General features: G+C 36.6%; 2 protein-coding genes across 3 annotated transcripts in view; one reads left to right on the top strand and one right to left on the bottom strand.

The window, feature by feature from the left end:
- Nucleotides 1-3,768: 3,768 nt before the first annotated feature.
- LOC124643760 (extracellular serine/threonine protein kinase four-jointed) overlaps nt 3,769-22,393 on the bottom strand; it is a 30,026-nt gene continuing 11,401 nt past the window's right edge. Inside the window, exon 2 of the mRNA XM_047182833.1 lies at nt 3,769-5,806. Coding sequence (XP_047038789.1) covers nt 4,186-5,745 — 1,560 coding nt within the window. The 5' untranslated portion in view covers nt 5,746-5,806 and the 3' untranslated portion in view covers nt 3,769-4,185. The remainder of the gene's footprint in view (nt 5,807-22,393) is intronic.
- Nucleotides 14,635-20,788, top strand: LOC124643761. Of its 2 annotated transcripts, none has more exons than XM_047182835.1 (2): nt 14,635-15,715; nt 20,327-20,788. In XM_047182835.1, exons 1-2 carry the CDS (start codon nt 15,395-15,397, stop codon nt 20,585-20,587), a joined length of 582 nt encoding a protein of 193 aa, XP_047038791.1. In that variant the 5' UTR covers nt 14,635-15,394; the 3' UTR covers nt 20,588-20,788. The 2 variants fall into 2 exon arrangements, with proteins under 2 accessions (XP_047038791.1, XP_047038790.1); XM_047182834.1 differs by having other exon boundaries at nt 14,635-16,829.

Genomic DNA, 22,393 nt, shown 5'->3' with positions numbered 1-22,393 from the left:
TGACACTTGTATTTAATATAGCCGACATATCAGAATAATCTATACTAATATTATAAAGCTGAAGGATTTGTTTGTTTGTTTGAACGCGCTAATCTCAGGAACTACTGGTCCGATTTGAAAAATTCTTTCAGTGTTAGATAGCCCATTTATCGAGGAAGGCTATACGCTACTTTTTATCCGGGTTCATGTAGAGGTTCCCACGGGATGCGCGTAAAAACCGCGTGCAGAGGCTAGTATAACATAATTATATAGGCTCTTTTTATCCATGTGCTGGAAATAATTCCCTCGGGAAGCTGGTGTAATTGCTGGCAGAATCGTCGCAGGTGAAATCGCGGAAATAACCCTATGCTTACATTAATGACCACTTTAAATCCCTCACTTATTTCACCTTGCAATAAAAGTAGGCATAAAACCAGCCATAGGTACAAACGTTTGTCGGCATGTCGGGTCTACATATTAACTCTTTGAGTGGCACTTATCAAAAAGCCTTAAGATTCTGATAACGGATGATTCATAAGGTATCGTTTTTTATTTAATGCGCCTGCCATTAGGCTGTGTCCTAGTGGTGAACCTTTAGGAGCCCGTGAGCGGTGTTGAAAAACCCTTAGGTATTTTAAAATGAAAACATAGGTACCGCACTTTTTTTTTTATTATTTAATCGTCTTTTTTAATATAATGTGTTGGGGTTGTAATTGGCTGGTGGACCCAGAAGATAAATGAAATCATTAGTAGTAAGTTTTATTATCGAACAATAACTGAATTTGGTTCGGATTTTTAAAAGCTGAGAGCCGAAATAGAGAAATTAACGAAAACGGTTTTACGCACATCCTGTGGAAACTACTTCCCTCCCCCGTATAAAAAAAGCTTCCCAAGAGTTTTCAAATGTATTCAGTAGTTCCGGACGCAGACGAAAATGCACCGAATTGAGAACCTTCTCCTTTTGGGAAGTTTTTATAAATCGGTTGATAAAATGTTTCCTTGTAGATTTGGTTAGGATATCAAAATACGATGTTATTTTATTCAATTACTATAAGAATGACATTGACTTGATTTCATCATCACACCTCAACTTATTACACTCTTTCCCCAAAATCACATCTACTTTTACCTACCGAACCCATATCGAAAATCTGGATCACTTTTACCATAAATACTCATGTAATCGGTCACCCACCTTCTTAAGTGCCCGTAGTAAAGTATACACGTCTGAAAGGACATAACTACACAGCGTTATCGAAAACTGTATGTCTGTACGTCACCTTCATAATACCAAACGGTCAAGCTTTTTTTAATGTGGTGCTTATCTCAAAAATGTGATGGGGGTATTTTAATTTGGCAATGTTTGGTGATTTGGATAATTGTTTACTTGTAATTTTGAATAACAAGCTGTTTCTAAAGGTTTTGCTCGTATTCTGTGGGAACAATTTTGCGCACTTGGATGAGAGTCACCTTTCATCTTCGTCGGTAAATGAGGTTTGTAAGACTAGAAATTATTTTTAATTCATGCCAGAAATTCTTGAGGTAAGAACGATTTAACAATCTCTTCAGTTTCATAATAGGCACATGATGAGCTTTTTAAATAAGTACTATTTTTTTTTTTTTAATCACCATTTACCATTAGTTCTTGAGGTTAAAGCGATCAAACAAACAAACTCTTCAACTATATAATGGATAGATATATACTACTACTTTTTTATAGGTACAAGTTGAAATAGTCACAATTTTGATCCGACAGTCCCCCTTTTGGTAAAACTAGTGGTTAGACTTTCTGGCTTGGACTGTGGGATTGTTCGCGCTCATTACCGCGGCGCTGGTACATAAAGGGCTTAAGAAGGAACATGATGGGTTTTCCTCACGCTGCACCCATGGCGGGAGGGGTCATTTGATGATTTCCCATTAAAAAAGAGTTTCTAGCTTTCACGCCAAAACTACTGAATCGGTTCAGTGGGTTAATGAAAGGTACCTAGATACCTATAATAAATACTTAGGGTACCTAGAGTGATAAAGGACATAGGGTAGTCTAGAGCCTGAGAAAGGACATAGGCTACCTTTTATCCAGATGCGAGAAGTAGTTCCCTCGGGACGCAGGTGGAACCCCGGGGAACCGATAATAATCTCCATAATATGAGCTTTTCATAATCCCATGAGTAAAATTTTGACAGCTGTCAAATATGTCAAAATATGTAGGTATTAATACCTTTTTTGCGAGTTGCCCAGAAGCTTAGAATTTATTAATTCAATATTGGGTTATAAAAGTAAAGAGGAGGGGGCTCATGGCTAAGTGACAGCCATACGGGTCGATGATGACGAGTTCCTCCGTGGTTCGGAAGGCACGTTACATTGGTGGGTCCCGGCTGTCATTTGAACATCTTTGGCAGTCGTTACGGGTAGTTAGCAGCCAGAAAATGTGACAACCAGTCTTACCACGGGGTATTGGGTTGCCCGGGTAATAGGGTTGAGGAGGTCAAATATTCAGTCGCTTCATAAGGCAGACTGGTATGCAGTTAGACTGCATCCAATTAGACTGGAAGGCAACCCCAACACAGAAATGGCTAGGCTTAACTAGACTATGCATATGATGGGGAAGTAACTATAGGTATACCTATGCTCATATTATAAATTTGAAGAGTTTGTTTGGCTGATTTCTCTTAGGAATATTTGAAAATGATTTCAGGTTTAAAAAGTCAGTTAAGTTTTCTCAGCAATTTTCTTTATACTTGTTATAGGTATACTTACTCCTTACTTACCTGATTCTTGGCTGGTCTGGTATACCGGTCACATCCTGGAATGCTTATAGATTCCTGAATTCAATCTTAGTTGTGGAATTTCAGTGTTTGAGACGTTGGTATTGTTTTACGTATTACGCAGGCACCATAAAGACCCGATTGAGATAAAATGTTTCTTTGGAATTTCAGTTTTGTCTACAAACTAATAAGTACTAAGCTCTTCAAAACATTTAAGTATCTTTTGGTATTTTCTTTTTTGTCAGCAATAGTGCATTCTTTTGAACCTTTAAAGTTGTTGAATTATTTACTGACTAGCTATTCCCCGCTGTTTTACCCGCGTCCAAAGAGAGTTTGGTTAATCAGCCGCCTACCAGTAAAAGACCCATCCAAAGCGATTCAGCCATTTCAGAGATTTTGGTACCTATGTGTACTATCCATATTTCATATACACTTAGTAAAATGCATTTATTCAAATATTTCAGACAGATACCTACTCGAATCTTAGTTGTTTTTCTAAATAAATATTTGTATTGAAAATCTCGCAAGAGTTTTCTTGCTTGTACAGGGAAAACAGACAAAACACACACATTATTATTTGAATTTCAATTTATTTTCATTTTATTTGTAGGTACATACATTTTTACAAATTATTTACAAAAAACATTCATTTTATTTAAAGCTTGTCCTTAATTTGAAAAAAAAAACAATCACGTTTTAAATTAAGAAATTACCGAAAAGACTATATTTATTTTTATTATAAAAGTGAAAAAGTACATAAGTATGGGCAGTTTGATTTCTTTCACATATTTTCTGAATTTTTCTTCGCTTGAAAATATTATTAGTCCACATTTATCGAATAAATTATTGTTAATAATATACATATTTATTTATTTATACAAAATTAAAAAGTTACCTATCTAGAAAATATCACGATATTCGTTGTTAGATCGAAAAAATATGCTTTTCTCACTTGGATACAAGTTTATAATCGTCTTATATTTTTTTATAAAAAAGCAGATTATTATTTCAATAAAATAATATAATGAATAAAAACTCTTTATTTGAACATTATAAAATGTTATTTCAGTGTAATTCAGTCCATACAATACAAAAGATTTTCTTAATAAAATATATTTTTTCGATCTAACAATATCAACTGGCACATTCATTTATTTATTACAACTAATCGTATAGTTTTTACAATAAATAATAATTATTATTTGGCATCAAAATAATGTTAGAGTATCACACTTTTTTCTCGCACTAACGAAAACCAATACAATATTAAAATCAATAATTTTTGTGATCATAATTGAAAATACAATATTTATTTATTTATTCAATAATCTTTTATTGAAATAATAATACACTACTATTATTTATTGAACCAATAATGACAATTTGTAAAACTGATTTTATTACTGTCAGTTTTCAGTGCGAGTTCACAAGAAAAAGAGTGCTATCTAAAACTCATTTCACATTTTTCAACTTGATTCAAAACTTTACCTATTCTTTCAATTAGAATCTTAGAATTCTTCTCCGGCAGAGAAGGAAGAATATCCCTAATGATCACCGAATTCTTTTTATGGAACATATCACTCAATAGCGAGCCAATTGATTTTAAACTGTAAAGCTTTTTCATAGAGTCTATAGTCCTTTTTCTGAAGACACACAAATTGTCTAACATTAAACTATGATAGACATTATACTTCTTCAAAAGTCTATACCCGTGTAAGAGTCCTGATTCATTGTCTAGGAAGATTAGAAGTCCACTATCCATTTTCTTAGCTAAATTATGAGCAGGACCGTCCATTATATTGACATTCCATTGGTAATTGAAAAGGTTATTGACTATCCGATCCAAATTGGCTGTCAAATAATCAAAAATGATCAAGTCTGACCACTGAGCTAGTTCCAAAAATCTATCTACAGTCTTCTTGTTAAGTTTCAAATCAATATGGCTGAAATTCTGTTGTTCCTGTTTCAATTTCAATTCTTTTACTCTTAACTTGTCTAATAGAAGCTGTTTAGAAATATCTGTATCATTTTCTCTGAGTGACATTTTAAGTATGTCTAGTTTATTCAGATGTCTGTTTGTAGGTCTGAATATATCAGGTATTGACGCGGATTCTAGACTGGGTATGTACTGTGTTAACACTACAGCCCTATTACTACTCCATTGGGCACTAGCTATATCGTTTGCCACATTTTTCCAAAGCCTATCTTTCAAATCAACGATTCTAATAACAGAAGGGGCTAGATTCGTCAGATTTAACAATCTTCCTACGTAGAAACTGAATATTTCTCCTTGAATCTGGTCTGTGTTTTGCCTGTATCTGACACAAGCTTGCACCCCATCCTTGAAAGTGACTAGCCGGTTCTGCATTCTCCCACATCCAGGCTCCATCTTCACCACTTCAGCATCATCTATGTACTTCTCCCAGATTTCTGAAGAACTGTCTCCGTACCCTTGAGGCATGGCATCTTCGATCTGAGGTCCCCAGTACACATTGTCATACAGAACTGTCGCTCCATCTGGTATGAAAGTCTTATTCAGAACAATTGCATGTCTATCACTTTTCGTGTCCTTTAAGATATCCTTCATAACTTCTGTCAATCCTTTTGGATATATATCTTTATTGTACTTATTCTCCTGTCCTGTGAAAGATACGGCTAAAAATTTGTTCTTTTCTGTCTTAATTTCTGGTTTAACTGTGCTGATATCTCGAGGTATTGATCTATCTTTTACTAGTATTTTTCCTTCGTATTGTCCACTCATTACTACTATCCCTATTGCTAGACCAAAGATAAAACTTAGAATTACACTTAGAAAACAGTAAGTTACTTCTTTTCTGTAATTCTTTTTAGTACTAAAGTCGTTGTATATTACATACGGTCTATTTCTGAAATCTATAGTACTCATAGTGTTTATCTTTTCCTTTACATTGATATCTTTTAATGTTGGTATTCTTTCGTTAAAAGATTGAGTGGGATTGAATTCTTCTTTTGTTTTGTCCATTTTTCAATTGTTTTTTTAGTTGTTGCTCTTTATTCTTCAACTGCTGGCATGGTTTTAGTTACTGTAACAAAGAAAAAATTTGAGTTAATTACAAGAAATTTGACTAAAGATTGAATGAAAGCTTGGAGAGGTAGTTATTTCAGTGTTTGGGTTAAATCAAAACACTATAATCGTTTTTATAAGTCGACTAGCTTCCGCGCGTGCTCTCACTCGCGTCCTGTGGGAACTACTGCCCGTACCGGGATAAAATATAGCCTATGTTACTCGGGAATAGTGTAGCTTTCCAACAGTGAAAGAATTTATCAAATCGGTTCAGTAGCTTCGGAGTCACAAGCAAATAAAAAAAAACCTTTTTATTACATTAGCGCGGATTAGTAAATAAAAAATAAAACACTTAACACTTCTACCTAACAATTTATAATAAAAAAGGTGTTTATATTCTCAAAAAAACATTAACTGACTGAATGATTACTAAATAACTAACTGTGTAAACTGTGGGCGGGTTAACCGTACTGTGGGCGGGTTTTAAACCTACAATTATCTTTAACCTTCCGATTTAACTGTGAGGTTTAAAGAGTATTGTTTCTTTTTAACTGACAATTGTCACAAAACTTGGTTAAAAATCACGCCCCCTTTTAAAAATATTAGTTTGTTTTAAAACAAATAAATATGAAGAAGAATTAAGTTGTGTTTGAACGCGTTAATCTCGGGGACTACTGATCCGATTTGAAAAATTCTTTCAGTATTAGATAGTCCCAGTTACTTTTGCAGGACGCGAGTAAAATCGCACGAAAAAGGCTACCTAGTATTTTATATAGGTACGAATATACGAATGTTTGAAATTCCATTGTACCACAAAAACTTTTATACGTCTGTTCAACACTTGTCAAAAAAATGACAGATTATGACTTTGAAAAAAGGTCCGTTTTGCTGTTACAGTTTTTTTAAACAAGTGTTCAACAGATGTTTCAATTTTTGTAGTAAGGTTGTTTTTTAATGTATTTTAAAAAGCAGGTCTGACCTAAGAATCCATTGTATCCGGACGTTATCAAAGTTACATACCTACCATCATAAAATCAAATACAATTTTTCAAAATGACTCAAAATCAAAAATAGGCTATTTCTATTTGGGCTCGCATACCGAAATCAGCGGGAACCAATATAAATATATCCATTGAAAACATCTTAGATCATATAACCTACTGGATACGCCACTGTCGTGATTCCCTCAGGGAAAGATAATAAGACCACCCGTCGACCATACTAAGTCCCTATCTACATGTGGACCTAAGTAAAGTTTATATTTATTTTAGTTGCTAAGCTAAATATGTCTTATTGAAATTAAGCTATGTGTCTGGCCGTTTTTTAGTACAGTTTGTAATTTTGTCTTTTTGAAAACAAAAATTTTATAATAGACATTATTAGTTCAATAAATAAAATATAATAGTGTATTATTCATTCAATAAATGATTATTGAATACATAATATTTTCAATTTTGATCACAAAAGTAGGCTTGATTTTAATAATGTATTGGTTTTCAATAGTGCGAGAAAAAAGTGTGATACTCTAACATTATTTTAACATGGAAAAGTGCTAATCTAATGAACCAAGGTTCAATAAATGACTTGACTTTTGACGGTTCCAGTTATTAAAATGCTCTAAGAAACACATATACCTTAACAAGACGTTTTTTTGTGAACGACCAACGTCGAAGAGTTATTTTTTTATGTTTTTTTCTTGCGCTCAATTTAGAGATCCGTACAGTGGCTAAATTTAATTCGATACACCTTGTTTGGACGTTTTTTTTTAATAGTCATAGTGATGCCAGGGGGTGGCCTAAGCAAATTGTAGAATTAAAAAAATCGGCCCAGTGCGAGTCGAACTCGCGCACAAAAGGTTCCGTAACAGAGCAAAAATGAGCAAAAAAATCACGTTTGTTGTATGGGCGCCCCCCAAAATATTTATTCTATTCTAGTTTTCAGTATTTGTTGTTATAGCGGCAACAGAAATACATCATCTGTGAAAATTTCAGCTCTCTAACTATCACGGTTCATGAAATACAGCCTGGTGACAGACGGACGGACGGACGGACAGAGAAGCGAAAACAATATTGTCCCGTTTTACCCTTTGGGTACGGAACCCTAAAAAGGTATTTTTTTGAAATGGTAGAGATTTTCGTGTGTGAATCGAATCGGGGTTGGGATTGTCAATGAATGTTTTTTTGAAAAGATGTTACTTGTTAGTTTCGGTTTGTAATCGTTAATAAGGTCTTTTTAAAGATTTGTAGTTAATTAAGGGTTTTTTGTAAGACGATATTATGATAGGAACCTACTTAAGTAATGGTTATGTTACTCGGCGAGGCAAAATAGTTTAAGATGGTTGTTAACCCAACGTAGTTAGTTATATCTGTATTTTTTAAGGTACCTGATGTGTTTATTAAATAATCTTTGGAAAATACGAAAAACCTTTATAAATTAAAAATATTTTTCTTGGTAACAGAATGCATCTGACTAGCCAAGTGAAATTCATAATAGAGAAAAAAATATTAGTCTATTTTCTTTCTAAATGTATTTAAAAAATAATCGCATCAATACTCTACATTCTTTAACTCCATTCAAAAAAAAAACAAAAAAGTATAATTATCTAAAAAAAACCTACGGAACCCTTTACTTCTTAATCAAACACGCTTCACCGTATTTACCTTTTTTTTCTCATGTCAGTTTGTAGGAATTTTGTTCGACACAACTCGGGGACAAGAAACGACCCTTTTTTTATAAAAAAAAAACTCTCTTTAAATAAATTTGTAACCATACTGATTTGGGCCTAAACAACTGTTTTAGAAATGACTTTTGATTTATTCGTTTCCTTGTTGACCAAGTCCCAGCTGTCGTTTGAACATCTTTGGCAGTCGTTACGGGTAGTCTGAAGCCAGTAAGTCTGATACCAGTCTTACCTAAAAGTATTAGGTTGCTAGGTAACTGGGTTGAGGAGATCAGATAGGCTGTCGCTCCTTGTGGCACATTGGTACTCAGCTGCATCGTTTAGACTGGAAGCCGACCCCAACATAGTTAAAAAAGGCTGGTACTTAGTCAGACAAAGATCCGACTCCAACAAAGGAAAAGGCTAGGCAGATAACCCAAAAAATTAAAACAAAATTAATTCTTTTTACATACAACAAACCAGTTTTTAGATTTAACGATAAAAATGAGTGACAGTGACAGGAGACGTTTTTTTGCATACAATATGGCCGCCGATCAATATTTTTATGACATTAAGAATTATTTAAAAATACCAGCTTATTGACGCTTGGAACTACCGGTTGTCAAGTTTGTAAAATAAAAGTAAGACTGTAAGACAAGCGGTTAGACAGAATTCAGATGTGTTTTTCGACTAAATTCTTTTGGTGACTTCTCATTATTGATCAACTTCATAAAAGAGTATGTATGTTTAGGCACGATTTGGCTGAGCCGATTTATATCAGCATAGTATTGGTCAGACTTATGAGAAGGTTTTGGGTATATTATAGAAGTCAGATAGTTTAAGATCAGATAAAATCTATTCTCTAGGATACACAGGGTTTCAATCTACTCCAATCTAGGTTCAATGGAAGAATATTTGCAGTGTTAGACAGTCAAATTATCGAGAAAGGTTGCAGGCTACTTTTACCATGAGGCGCAAAGTACTTCGGTAGTTCCCACAGGATACGGGCGAAACCGCAGGCGGAAGATAGTTTATTTTTTAAGCATGGCTTTCTAGGTAGGTGTCCTACATTATATACCATCTCAGTCCGGTGGTGTCGGATTGTCGTCGCATCGCGCTATGAGAGTGAAGGAATAGTGAGTGCACCCGTGTCCAAGCAAAATATGTTCTGCACAGCTGGCTGATCTCTTTATATGAGAACAGCCTAGACCTACTACCAATGTATAGTTACAGTAACAGCCTTTTTATCGTCCCACTGCTTTCAAATGGAGAAGGACTACAGTACCATATAGGTACCATATACATAGTTATAGTAAAATTTCTATGTACATTTTTGTTTTTTTTTTCTCTAAATCACGACTCAACAAAGTATTTGAGCCAATCAAAGAAATATAGAAATCGGTAACATCAAATGTTTGCAGTTCCATCGAATAGAGATCGCAGCTGCAGACAAAATCGTTCGGATCACAATACTGATCAATCGATTCGACGAAACGATACATCTCGAGTAGATTCACAATCGATACTAAGTGGCACTGTGTAGGGGAATGCGGTATTTCAAGTCTGGGCAATAATATGTGGCATATTAAAGTTACATTTTATAATTGCTTGCAACGATATGAAAAAATATTTCTTCATCTGCTTAGTCTTTTCCCAACTACGTTAGAGTCGGTTTCCAGTCTAATCGGATGCAGCTGAGTACCAGTGCTTTACAAGGAGCGACTGCCTTTCTGACCTCTTCAATCTAGTTACCCGGGCAACGCAATACCCCTTGGTTAGACTGGTGACAGACTTACTGGCTTCTAACTACCCGTAACGACTGCCGAGGATGTTCAATGACAGCCGGGACCTACAGTTTAACGTGCCATCCGAAACACAGTCATTGGCACCCAAGATATACTTAGAAAGTACATACAAACTTACTTAAAAAAGTTGCATTGTTAGTTGCCTGACCTGGAATCGAACCCAAACCTTCATACTTGAGAGGTAGGTTCTTTACCCACTGGGCCACCACGACTGATAAAAAATGTACCTTTATAAGAAGTAATATTCGTTTTTGTTAGATAACTTGTTCTACTGCAAAACTTGCACAATGACACAAGAAATAAGATAGGTACCCCACGATTGTAACTCCGTGCGCTCAAAACCTTATTGTTTGTATTTAATTCATATCCGGGTCCGGGTCAAGAGGGTAAGCGACAATCCGAGGCTAGGATTGTGATTGGTCGCCATTTTTGGATATATTTAGTGATCCTATTATGTTACAAATTATTGTAAACGCCATTTGTATGTTTAGATGTTTGTTTCTGTCTCATGCAAAAACTGCTGGATGGGTTTTGATGAAGCTTATCTTATCTGTATGTTACAGATTTCATTGGATTTGGCATTATGGCCAGTTTTTATCCGGGTGCAGGAAAGAGTTCCCTCAGTACGCAGCCGGAAGCTAGTACGTATAATGAAGATTTATAACCAGTAGCCCATATCCTTTTTCAGGCTTCAGACTATCTGAGTTGTACCAAAAATTATAATCAGTTAAGCAGTTTTCGCTTGAAAGCCCGACAGACTGACAAAGTCACTTTCGCACAAAATAAAGATCACATTTGCTCGAAATAAAAAAACGAGACATAACCAATGCACATCATGATAAAAACAGTTACTTGAAATAAATGTCAAGTACAACACTTAACCAACTTCGAAAAAAACGGTGTAATACCTTTTGTACCAAACAGTCATGTCATCGACATTAACAAGTAGAAAGTTCAAGTCAAAATAACTTACTTATTGGGTAGGCAATTAAAAGAAAATATTAATTAATAAAATTATGTATCCTGTATAGAAATATGTGAAAGTTTTGTTCGTTTGTTTATCAATTACAGTAATGCTTGATTGGAATTCTATGAAATTTTTGTAGCATTATCGTAAAGTGTTACTTCTACGTTTGATATTTTTCTTATACTCATTCAATCAAAAGTCATTAATTCAAAGTAGGCTGAAAATCAGCACTTTTTGAACGTCAAATTTACCAAAGACAGTCCCCAAAACGCCCGCCCTTCACCACTTCCGATGTGTTTTTGCTGGGAAAAAGAAGTGGTGGAACAAACTCCCCAGCAAATTGGCACCACAGACATATTAAAGCTCATTTTCACCGATAATATAAACGTCAGTTACCCGCTTTAAAATCATGGAATCTAAGCGTAAGTAGTAACTTTCAAAAACCGTTCGGAAAATCTCCTAGTACGACCCTGTTTATACATTTAGGTTGCCGACTTCTAGACCGATACGACAAACAGTTTTTTTTTTTTGTTTTTAGAATTTTTACGACGGTTTCTTTTTGTAAATAGTTTTTATTTTTAACTTTCCAGTGATAAGCATATTTGTCAACCCCTCTACTTGATGACAATAGGACCATTTGGGAATAAGTACAAAAAAAAAGAATTTTGCAAATCAGTTGGTAAACGATGGAGATATGCCGACAAATATATATAAAATACAAACATCCTAATAAAGAACCTCCTCCTTTTTGAGATTTCATTTAAAAAACGCATTCAAATTCTATGCGCCACTAGTAGACGTTAACTGCGAATATAACGTCCAGTGTGAACATAGCCTTAGAATTCCTGAACCCTAAACATCTATATGAATTTTGTTGGCATATTTAATGTATAGTTCTTTAGAAATATTATTAAAGAAATACAGCCTTACTACAAAAACTTTGAAACGTCTGTCAAATAAAAATATCAGATTATGACGTTGAAATAATTTCCGTTTTGCAGCCACACTTTTTTAGACAAATGTTCAACAGATGTTTAAGTTTTTGTAATAAGGCTGTATTTCTTTAAAAGTAAAATTTCTAAAGAACTATACATTAACTACTCTAACGAAATTCAGTGAACACGGAAGCTATGTACCTACAATACTATATTTACGAGCTAACTTCACGTGGGTGGACACAACCACGAGGCATTGTGGGGAATATTAAACCGAAGTAAATCTATTGTCTAAATTATTGACTAGATCTTAACTTTAGATTTGATAAGCTGTAGGTAATAGGTATGGTTTTAGACAGTCTGAAATTTCGTCTGACTTATGGATAGTCTGACTTGGCTACCTATCTATTGAGTTTTAAGAGATAATCTGTATTAATATTATATAGATGAAGAGTATGTTTGCTTTAACGTGCTAATCTTAGGAACTAATAGACCGATTAGATAAATTATTTCAATGTTAAATAGCCCGTTTATTTAGGAAGGCTTTGTGATATTATTTAGCCGGGTGCACGAAGTAGTTACTACGGGACGCGGATAGACCCGTTGGTGAAAGCTAGTCTGTAATAAGTGTCAAATATTCCTTTTTCTACTAAGAAAGTGGTCATGATCACCCATCAACATACTGAACGGGTTAAGCAAACTCTACATATTGTCAGAGTCAGAAATATTTATTTGTTAAACATAGGTATTTTAGCAAACTATTCAGTAGATACAACTGTTTATATGTCTAAACTAGAATATATTAATGATCCTACTGTCACAAAAAAAAAACAGTTTTAACAAACACAAACTTCAAAAGTAAAAAAAAATAACCTACCTACATGCTTAAATATATCATTCATACCAAAAGTCAAACGCGGTAAGTCTGTACAAAAAACGATGAATTCCTACAAAAGGTAGGGCCCGAACAATGATATTATCTATGCTTCGATCCCGACCGTTCTTTGTAGACAGTGATAAATTGATCAGACGGGTCGGTAGGTACAATACTGCATGATTTAAAGGCTGGTGATTCATCATCTGGCTAGCCGTTTCCTTGTGGTCGGCTTCCAGTCTAACCGGATGCAGCTGAGTACCAGTGTGCCATATGGAGCGACTGCCTATCTGAGCTCCTCAACCCTGAACAACCCAATACTCGTAAGACTGGTTGTCAGACATTATACCCCAAAGACTACGAAACTACTGAACTGATTTGAAAAATTCTCTCACTCTTCCCGAGTAACATAGGCTATATTTTATCCATGTACGGAAAGAAGTTCATATGAAACGCGGGTGAAACCGCAAGCAATAGCCAATTCATAATATTAGTAAGATTATAAGCAAGGCTGTCATTGAACATCTTAGGCAGTCGTTACGGGTAGTCAGAAGCCAGTAAGTCTGACAACCAGACTTGCCTAGGGGCATCGGGTTGCCCGGGTAACTGTGTTGAGGATTTCAGATAGGCAGTCGCTCCTTGTGGCACACTGGTACTCAGCTGAATCCGGTTAGACTGGAAGCCGACCCCAACATAGTTGGGAAAAGGCTCGGAGGATGATGATGTATTATAGTCAAGGAGTTACCTACTCTTTGAGCCTCGATCTGTATCAATAATTATTTGAATTAAGCTCATCGACTCTTGCACTATCATGGTGATGGTACAAAATTACTATTTTTTGACAATCATTCTGAAATCTGTACCATCTGTCTTTTTAAACTTGGAGTCAATGAAATCGGGACAGTTTCTATATTTATTTATTTAATTTTGTATTAGGTACGAATTTTCAAGCATTTTTCTCAAAAAGGGATATTATTAACTTCTGAGTATGTCTGTCTGTGGCGCCGTAGCTAGTGTAGCAATTTAATTGCTTGTAGGGTAACAAAAGCAAAAAAGTAAAAAAGTCGTGGTGGCCTAGTGGGTAAAGGACCAACCTCTCAAGTATGAGGGCGCGGGTTCGATCCCAGGTCAGGCAAGTACCAATGCAACTTTTCTAAGTTTGTATGTACTTTCTAAGTATATCTTAGACACCATGGACTGTGTTTCGGATGGCACGTTAAACTGTAGGTTACGGGTAGTCAGAAGCCAGTAAGTCTGACACCAGTCTAACCAAGGGGTATCGGGTTGCCCGGGTAACTGGGTTGAGGAGGTCAGATAGGCAGTCGCTTCTTGTAAAGCACTGGTACTCAGCTGAATCCGGTTAGACTGGAAGCCGACCCCAACATGATTGGGAAAAGGCTCGGAAGATGAGGGTAACAAAAGTCTTTGTATACTTCTATGCTAATATAATACAAAGGAATCATTTTTCTGCATGTATTAATGGACGGAAACGCGATACATTTTTATATGTAGGTTAGATATGTATTTTTTAGTTAGCATTACTTTTTATACCATCCGTTTCTCGCGTTTTCATTCACCTGCATAAAATATGGAACGCCTGACTTCCCAACTGTTCGGAAACCTCTAGAACATAGGAACGACGTCGATGGAGGCGCCACCGGCGATGGCATCGGAGGGGGGACAGCGCGGCGCGGGGGGCAGCCACGTACGAGGATCGCGGGCCGCTCACACACCTTACCGATCAGCTGTGAAAATTGTACGCGTCGCGCGCCGTTTAATTATATAATTTGTTACAAATCATCCGTTGGAATAAACCAGTACCTATATTTCGGAAACAGCCTCAGTCATTTCTACAGCCCAAGAATTCTCCCTAACAAAGTGGTCCTTCGCAAGAAAGAAAAAACAACGGAGGCAGGCGTGCAGTGACGCGTGCGTGGCGATTTTGCAGCGCAGGAAAAAACCAACGTGGCGCACACGTCTCCAAGAAATATATCGACGAGAACGGATAACTGTGGCTACGGATCGGTAAATAGTGTGTCGTTCCAATTAATCATTGCCCTTTATCACTTCTTAAATTCTTCCCGCTTTGTTGGCCATTTAAATCTGTTCCATTTTTTTTCCCCATATTTATTAGTCATCGCATTCATTTCGTTGCACATATTTCAAGCCTGGTTATCGCTCAAGCCTATTATTGTAGGTGCATCGCTGCATAATTAGTAGCAGGCAAAAATAAGAAACCTGTTTACACGGATACGTGTTAGCTTGACCGCTAATTCACTCAAGGTCAACATCTGTCGCTTTGCAATTTATTCAACGCAGTGCTTGCTCATTAGTTACGAATTAACGTAATTATTATTTATTTGAATAATGGACTCTAAACTTAAAGAATTAGTTAAGAAACGTGCAAGCTGTAAAGCTAAACTTACGCTTTTCAGCAATTATTTAAATGTAGTCCTTTCTTGTTCACGATTAAGTGATTTACAAGTAACAGAACTGGAAACCCGACTTGATAAAATGGATTTATTATACAATGACTATGATAAAATACAGGGGGATATCGAGCTGCTGATGGAGGACTCCGCCGAGGCATTGGCTGATCGCGAAGCCTTTCAAAACCAATACTTCTCCTTGGTGTCATCGGCGCGCGAGGTGCGACGTCAGCATAGCGAGCGAAGAGCCAGCGTGTTGGTGAGTTCCGTACAAGCTTCAGATAATAATGACGCCACACAGTCGAAACATAGTGTTGTGAAATTACCACAGATTAGTTTACCACATTTTGATGGAAGCTATCAGCATTGGCTCGAGTTTAGAGACACGTTTGATTCTCTTATACACAAGAACACATTGTTGGATGACATAAGTAAATTTCATTATCTGAGGTCCTCGTTAAAGGGTGCTGCTGCCTTAATTATTAGAAGCTTGGATTTTAATTCTGGTAACTACAGCATCGCCTGGGATTTATTGACGAAACGTTACAATAATAATCGTCTTTTGGTAAATAATCATGTTCAATCGTTATTTAATGTCGATCAAATAGAAAAGGAGTCCAGTAAAGCAGTACGTCATTTAGTCGATAGTACTACAAAAAATCTCAGAGCTTTAACAATTTTAGGACAACCGACGCAGCACTGGGACACCTTAATTATTTATATAATGGCTCACAAATTAGATACTAAAACTTACGTTCATTGGGAAGAATTTAGAAATACGTTATCCGAGGCACCTACATTGTCTAAATTTTTAACTTTTTTAAATAACAGGGCAGACTTGTTGGAATCAGTTGAGGACTCTGAAGCTATTAAAAACAAGACCTCAAACAATAAATCAAATAAGCAAAAAAGTTTTGCCATAACATCAACTGATAATAATAATATTTCAAATAAGGTTTCGAGCTCAAATTGTCCAATGTGCAAACAAAGTCATGTTTTATTTAAGTGTGATAGTTTTCGAAAACTGACGTCAGATGTTCGTAATCAGAAGGCTAAAGAATACAAGGTTTGTCTTAACTGTTTAAACCCGGGCCATTCCGAACAAAAATGCAAATTGTGGGCTCGGTGCAAGTATTGTAAGGCAAAACATAATACACTGTTACACGTAGACAAAGACAGCGAGCCGACTACCAGTAGTCAAATAACAGATAATGTTACTTTAACTGCCAAAGCTATACAGAATACTACTTCGTCCACCGTATTGCTTTCCACAGCGAGGGTGAAGGTGCGCGACAGCAGCGGCCGCAGCCACGTAGCGAGGGTGCTGCTGGACAACGGCAGTACCGCAAACTTTATAACTGAGGAGCTGTGTGGTAAGCTGGGTTCACTTAAACGTAACGTAAACTCCAGAATAACGGGTATTAACCAGCAAACTTGTAAAAGCACACAGTCTTGTTCCTTAACCTTAGAATCTTACTCGGGTAAATTTAAAACAACAATTGATTGTTTAGTATTACCAGAGATAACCAAATCATTACCATCGACATTAATTGATATAAGTACTATTCCACTTCCATCAGGCATCTGTCTAGCTGACCCTCACTATTATAAACCGTCAAGCGTAGACATTTTACTAGGTGCTGAACAGTTCTGGAATATTTTAGGTACTAACACAATAAATCTAGGCAAATGTCAACCTAGGTTATACGAATCTAAATTAGGATGGCTTATTTCTGGGTTTATTGCGCAACCTAGTCCATCCCGTGACCAACCAGTGTGTAATTTTGTGCAGGAAATAAAACCTGAACTCACTCGGTTTTGGGAACTAGATTCAATATCAGAAAAACATTCGTTGTCAGCCGAGGAACGTGCATGTGAGGAACATTTTTTACGCACTACTACTCGTGGCGAAGACGGGCGTTTTATTGTTAAAATGCCATTTAAACAGTCACCAGATGTTTTAGGTGACTCATACCAAATGGCGAAAGTTCGATTTCTTTCGCTCGAACGTAGGTTTGAACGTGATCCCTTATTCAAAGGTAGGTATATCGATTTTATGCACGAGTACTTGCAATTAGGGCATATGTCTGAAGTTAGTAACTCAAATGATAACATAAGTTACTATTTACCACATCACGGTGTTACGCGCGAGCAAAGTACTACAACTAAATTAAGAGTTGTCTTTGACGCGTCAGCTGTGACGACTTCAGGTATTTCTTTAAATCACCTACAAATGATCGGTCCGACTGTACAGGACGATCTTTATTCTATTTTACTTCGTTTTCGAAAACATAGATACGTTGTATCAGGAGATGTAGAGAAAATGTATAGAGCTATAGATTTAAATAAATCTCAACGCTCTTTACAAAAAATCCTATTTAGATTTAATCAACATGAACCGCTTAAAACCTTTGTTCTTAATACAGTTACTTATGGCACCGCTTCGGCACCATACTTAGCGACAAAGGCACTCGTAAGTCTCGCTTCACAGGCGTCTAATGATGACGTAAAGCAAGCTATACAACGGGACATGTACGTTGATGATTATTTGGGAGGCAGTGACACTGAGTCAGCAACCATACTGTTATGCAAGGAGGTGAGTTCGATTTTAGCATCAGCTCAATTCAAATTAAGAAAATGGCAATCTAATAGCCCACAAGTGATGAAGGCTATGTTGTCATCCCTTGATCAGAATGATAATAACATTCTGGATTTAAATCGTAATCAATCTCATAACACTGCTAAAGTATTGGGCTTAAACTGGGTTCGCGATTTAGATCAGTTAACTTTTTCTATAAATCTACCTCCAACTAATAAAATAACTAAACGTTACATTTTATCTTGCATTAGTCAAATCTTTGACCCATTAGGGCTAGTAGGGCCGTGTGTCGTATTGGCAAAGATAACAATGCAAAAATTATGGTTAGAAAAATGTTCGTGGGACGAACCGGTTTCTCGTGACACTCAAGAATGTTGGTCGTCATTCGTCACTACGTTATCGTGTTTGAATAATTTAAACATACCACGGCATGCATTTAGTGTTAATCATAAAATAATTGAGTTGCACATTTTTACAGATGCATCCGAGTGTGCCTATGGGGCATGTGTGTACGTTCGTTGCCTAAATAATGATGATACTATAACCGTTCACCTTTTAACTTCGAAAAATAAGGTAGCTCCCATTAAACATACAACCATACCCCGTCTTGAACTGTGCGGGGCCTTGTTGGGAGCAAGACTGAGTGCAAAGGTAGTAGACTCACTAACTATTAAAATAAATAAGTGTTATTATTGGTGTGATTCGACGATAGTTCTCTGTTGGTTATCTGCATCGCCGAATAAATTAAAGCCTTTTGTTCGTAACCGTGTCAGTGAGATACAAGAAAGTACCGGGGAAAATTCTTGGAGATACGTGTCGTCGAAAGAGAACCCGGCCGACTTCATATCTCGCGGGCTGAGGGCCGATCAAATCGGCACCTGTAAATTGTGGTGGTCGGGCCCAGAGTTTTTAAAATTAGGCGAAGATCGTTGGCCTAAAATGCCAAATACGGGTTCTAATTCCGACATACCTGAATTTAAAGTTCATTTAGTAGATAACTGTCAATCAACTCAATCAGTTATCAGTCGTTTGATTAGTAATAAATCTAACATAAACAAATTAAAACGTATTTTCGCTTATGTACTTAGGTTCATTTTTAATTTAAAAAATCCTAACAGCAGGTTGTGTGGTCATTTATCCTGTGATGAATTAAATGAAGCATTTACTGTTATGTTACGTTTTAGTCAAATGGAAATGTTTTCTGACGAATACAACACACTTAGTTTAAAAAGGCCACTATCCAGCAAAAATAGGCTTGCTTCACTGTCTCCATTTATGGATGATCGAGGTGTAATTCGCGTAGGTGGCAGGTTAGATAACGCTAACTACAGTTACGACACAAAACATCCAATATTGCTAGATAGTAAGCATCACATTACGAAAATATTATTTCGTTGTGAACATCTTAAGCTTATGCATGCAGGGCCACAACTTCTTTTATCACACATTCGTCAAACTTACTGGCCTTTAGGAGGTAGAAATTTATCTAAAGGTACATTCAGAGAATGTGTCAAATGTTTCAGATTTAGGTGTCAAGCGGTGCAACCAGTCATGGGTCAGCTACCACGCACGAGGACACAGCTTGAATTTCCGTTTTATAATTGTAGTGTCGACTACGCCGGACCAATGCTGATAGCTGACCGTAAAGGCAGAGGTGCCAGACTCATTAAATCCTATATCTGTGTGTTCGTCTGTTTGGCAGTAAAGGCTGTTCATCTGGAGCTTGTGACGGATCTCACCAAAGACGCCTATCTTGCCGCGTTAAAGAGATTCGTTGCTCGTCGGGGTAAACCACACAGTATCCTCTCTGATAACGGCACAGCTTTTGTGGGCGTATTTAATGAGCTTGCACAATTCTTGGCTAATTCAAATTTAGAAACCTATTTTGCACAAGAAGCGATAAAGTTTAGCTTTACTCCTCCTTATAGTCCACATTTTAATGGTATAACAGAGGCCGCCGTTAAGTCTACAAAAAGACACTTAAAAACCATTGTTCATTCTTCTCATCTAACATATGAGGAGATGAACACATACCTAGTCCAAATTGAGGCTATATTAAATTCCCGTCCCCTTGTTGCTCTTTCTTCGTCTCCTGACGACCTTACCGCTCTCACTCCTTCGCACTTTTTAATTGGACGACCGCTAATATCCGTTTCTCAGCCGCAGGTACACTCCGTCAACATCACTCGATTGGACCGCTACAAAAGAATTGAGCATCTACGGCAACACTTTTGGAACCGATTCAGTCATGAATATGTTGTCATGTTGCAGCAGAGAACCAGATGGCATGCGTCCACAGGCGAAATTAAGCTGAATCAGTTAGTTCTGATCAGAGAGAAAACGCAACCACCACTACATTGGCTATTAGGCCGTATCGTCAAGGTGTTTCCTGGTGCTGACGGCATCACGAGGGTGGCGGAAATCAAAACCAAGAAGGGCAACATCACAAGGGCCTTCAACAACATATGTCCTTTACCTATTGAAGACGATGTTTCAACCCGGGCAGGATGTTCGGAAACCTCTAGAACATAGGAACGACGTCGATGGAGGCGCCACCGGCGATGGCATCGGAGGGGGGACAGCGCGGCGCGGGGGGCAGCCACGTACGAGGATCGCGGGCCGCTCACACACCTTACCGATCAGCTGTGAAAATTGTACGCGTCGCGCGCCGTTTAATTATATAATTTGTTACAAATCATCCGTTGGAATAAACCAGTACCTATATTTCGGAAACAGCCTCAGTCATTTCTACAGCCCAAGAATTCTCCCTAACACCAACAGTGAAAGCAGTTTTCAAATCGGACTAATTTCTCATATTAGCGCGTTCTAACAAACAAACAGCTTTTTAATATTAGTATATGTAAATTATAAATATTGTCTCTCGCTACCATACACTAATGCACCGTGTATGGCACATACACGGTGTATGCTACATGCACGCGTGTATATATTATCGCTTATGCCTTTGGGCGCTCGACAGCAAAATAAAAAAGTTGGCCCAGGTAGGCTTCAATGATACGAGCTTGACGGTTTTTGGTAGCGATGGAAGAAAAATACGGTTGAGACATAAAGGAATATCAAAAGTAACATTATAAATAAACAGTGTGCTGAAACTGAAATAAACATTGAATTGGATTAAGAATCCCAAAATAAATGAATTTTTTAGGTTTTTTTATTATTTTTATCCTCTTATATTGTTCTTTTTAATTATTTTTACAATGTTTTTTTATGCAATAATACTTTAAAAATGTTAGTCATAATTTTGAGAAATAAATAACTTTAATAATTATGGATTAACCTAAGCATTTTTTTTTTGTTTTTTATCGTAATTAATTCTGTCTATGATTTCAATACATAATAATATGTACTTACATAAGAAGGATAGCAATACTTATGGCTCTTTTGAATTTTCCAAAATTCAAATTTACCTACATAAGTAATTTTACCCACACAACAATAACTTTTCAATTTCAAAACACACTCTTCACTTTAATCTTTAAAAAAAGAGTCCAAAACTCTAAAATCCTTTGGTCCCCTGCTGACGTTACTCAGTATCTCTGTCAGGAATAGTTGGAATTCCTGCGCAGGCGATGTTATCAGTGCGGGTTCGATTCCCGACCGGTCGGTTAGATGTCTCTATAACACTGGCCATCACAAATATTGAATTTGTTAAGTTTAACAAAAATATTCTTTGAGTCTCGACAAAATTTTAAGGTACCTGCTATAAGTATTACTATAGGTATTATCAAATCATCTGCCTAGCCATTTCCTAAGTATGTTGGGGTCAGCTTGCAGTCTAACTGAATGTAGCTGAGTACCAGTGTTTTCCAAGAAGCGACTGCCTATTTGATCTCCTCAACCCAGTTACCCGGGCAACCCAATACCCCTTGGTAAGACGGGTCGTACTTACTGGCTTTTGGCTACCCGTAACGACTGCCAAAGATGTTCAAATGACAGTCGGTACCTACAGTTTAACGTACCTTCCGAAACACAGAGAAACTCGTCATGACGTAAACGGTCACCCATCAAGGTAAACGCAGCTTAACTTCAATCGATGTTTAAGACAAAAAAGTAAAAAAATCGTTACGATATAAAAAATAACTTATTTGACATTTGTATAGGAATTTTAATATGTCAAAGTCGACCCCCTTGTGTGAAACCTCTTATGAAAAAAGGTCTAAATTTACGACAGTGTACAAATAAATGTTTTGTGTAAAAAAAAAACAAAAAAGAACAGTTTTTACGACCTTCTTTAAATTACTTACAAACAATATGTTAATTTTGGATTTTTATGTCTCATGTTTTGCTACTGATACATTTTTTTGTATTTTGTGTATC

Source organism: Helicoverpa zea, chromosome 28 (genome assembly GCF_022581195.2).
Source record: "Helicoverpa zea isolate HzStark_Cry1AcR chromosome 28, ilHelZeax1.1, whole genome shotgun sequence".
NCBI classification, from domain to species: Eukaryota; Metazoa; Arthropoda; class Insecta; order Lepidoptera; family Noctuidae; genus Helicoverpa; species Helicoverpa zea.
The sequence above is the reverse complement of the archived record's forward strand: the minus strand, read 5'-3'. Positions and strand labels throughout refer to the sequence as shown.

Excerpts from the sequence above, each read along its gene's own strand:
- LOC124643761 (XM_047182834.1), top strand. The coding sequence starts at position 15,395 with ATGGACTCTAAACTTAAAGAATTAGTTAAGAAACGTGCAAGCTGTAAA. Across the intron at positions 16,830-20,326 it reads TATAACTGAGGAGCTGTGTG|CAGAGAACCAGATGGCATGC; the intron begins GTAAGCTGGGTT and ends GTCATGTTGCAG.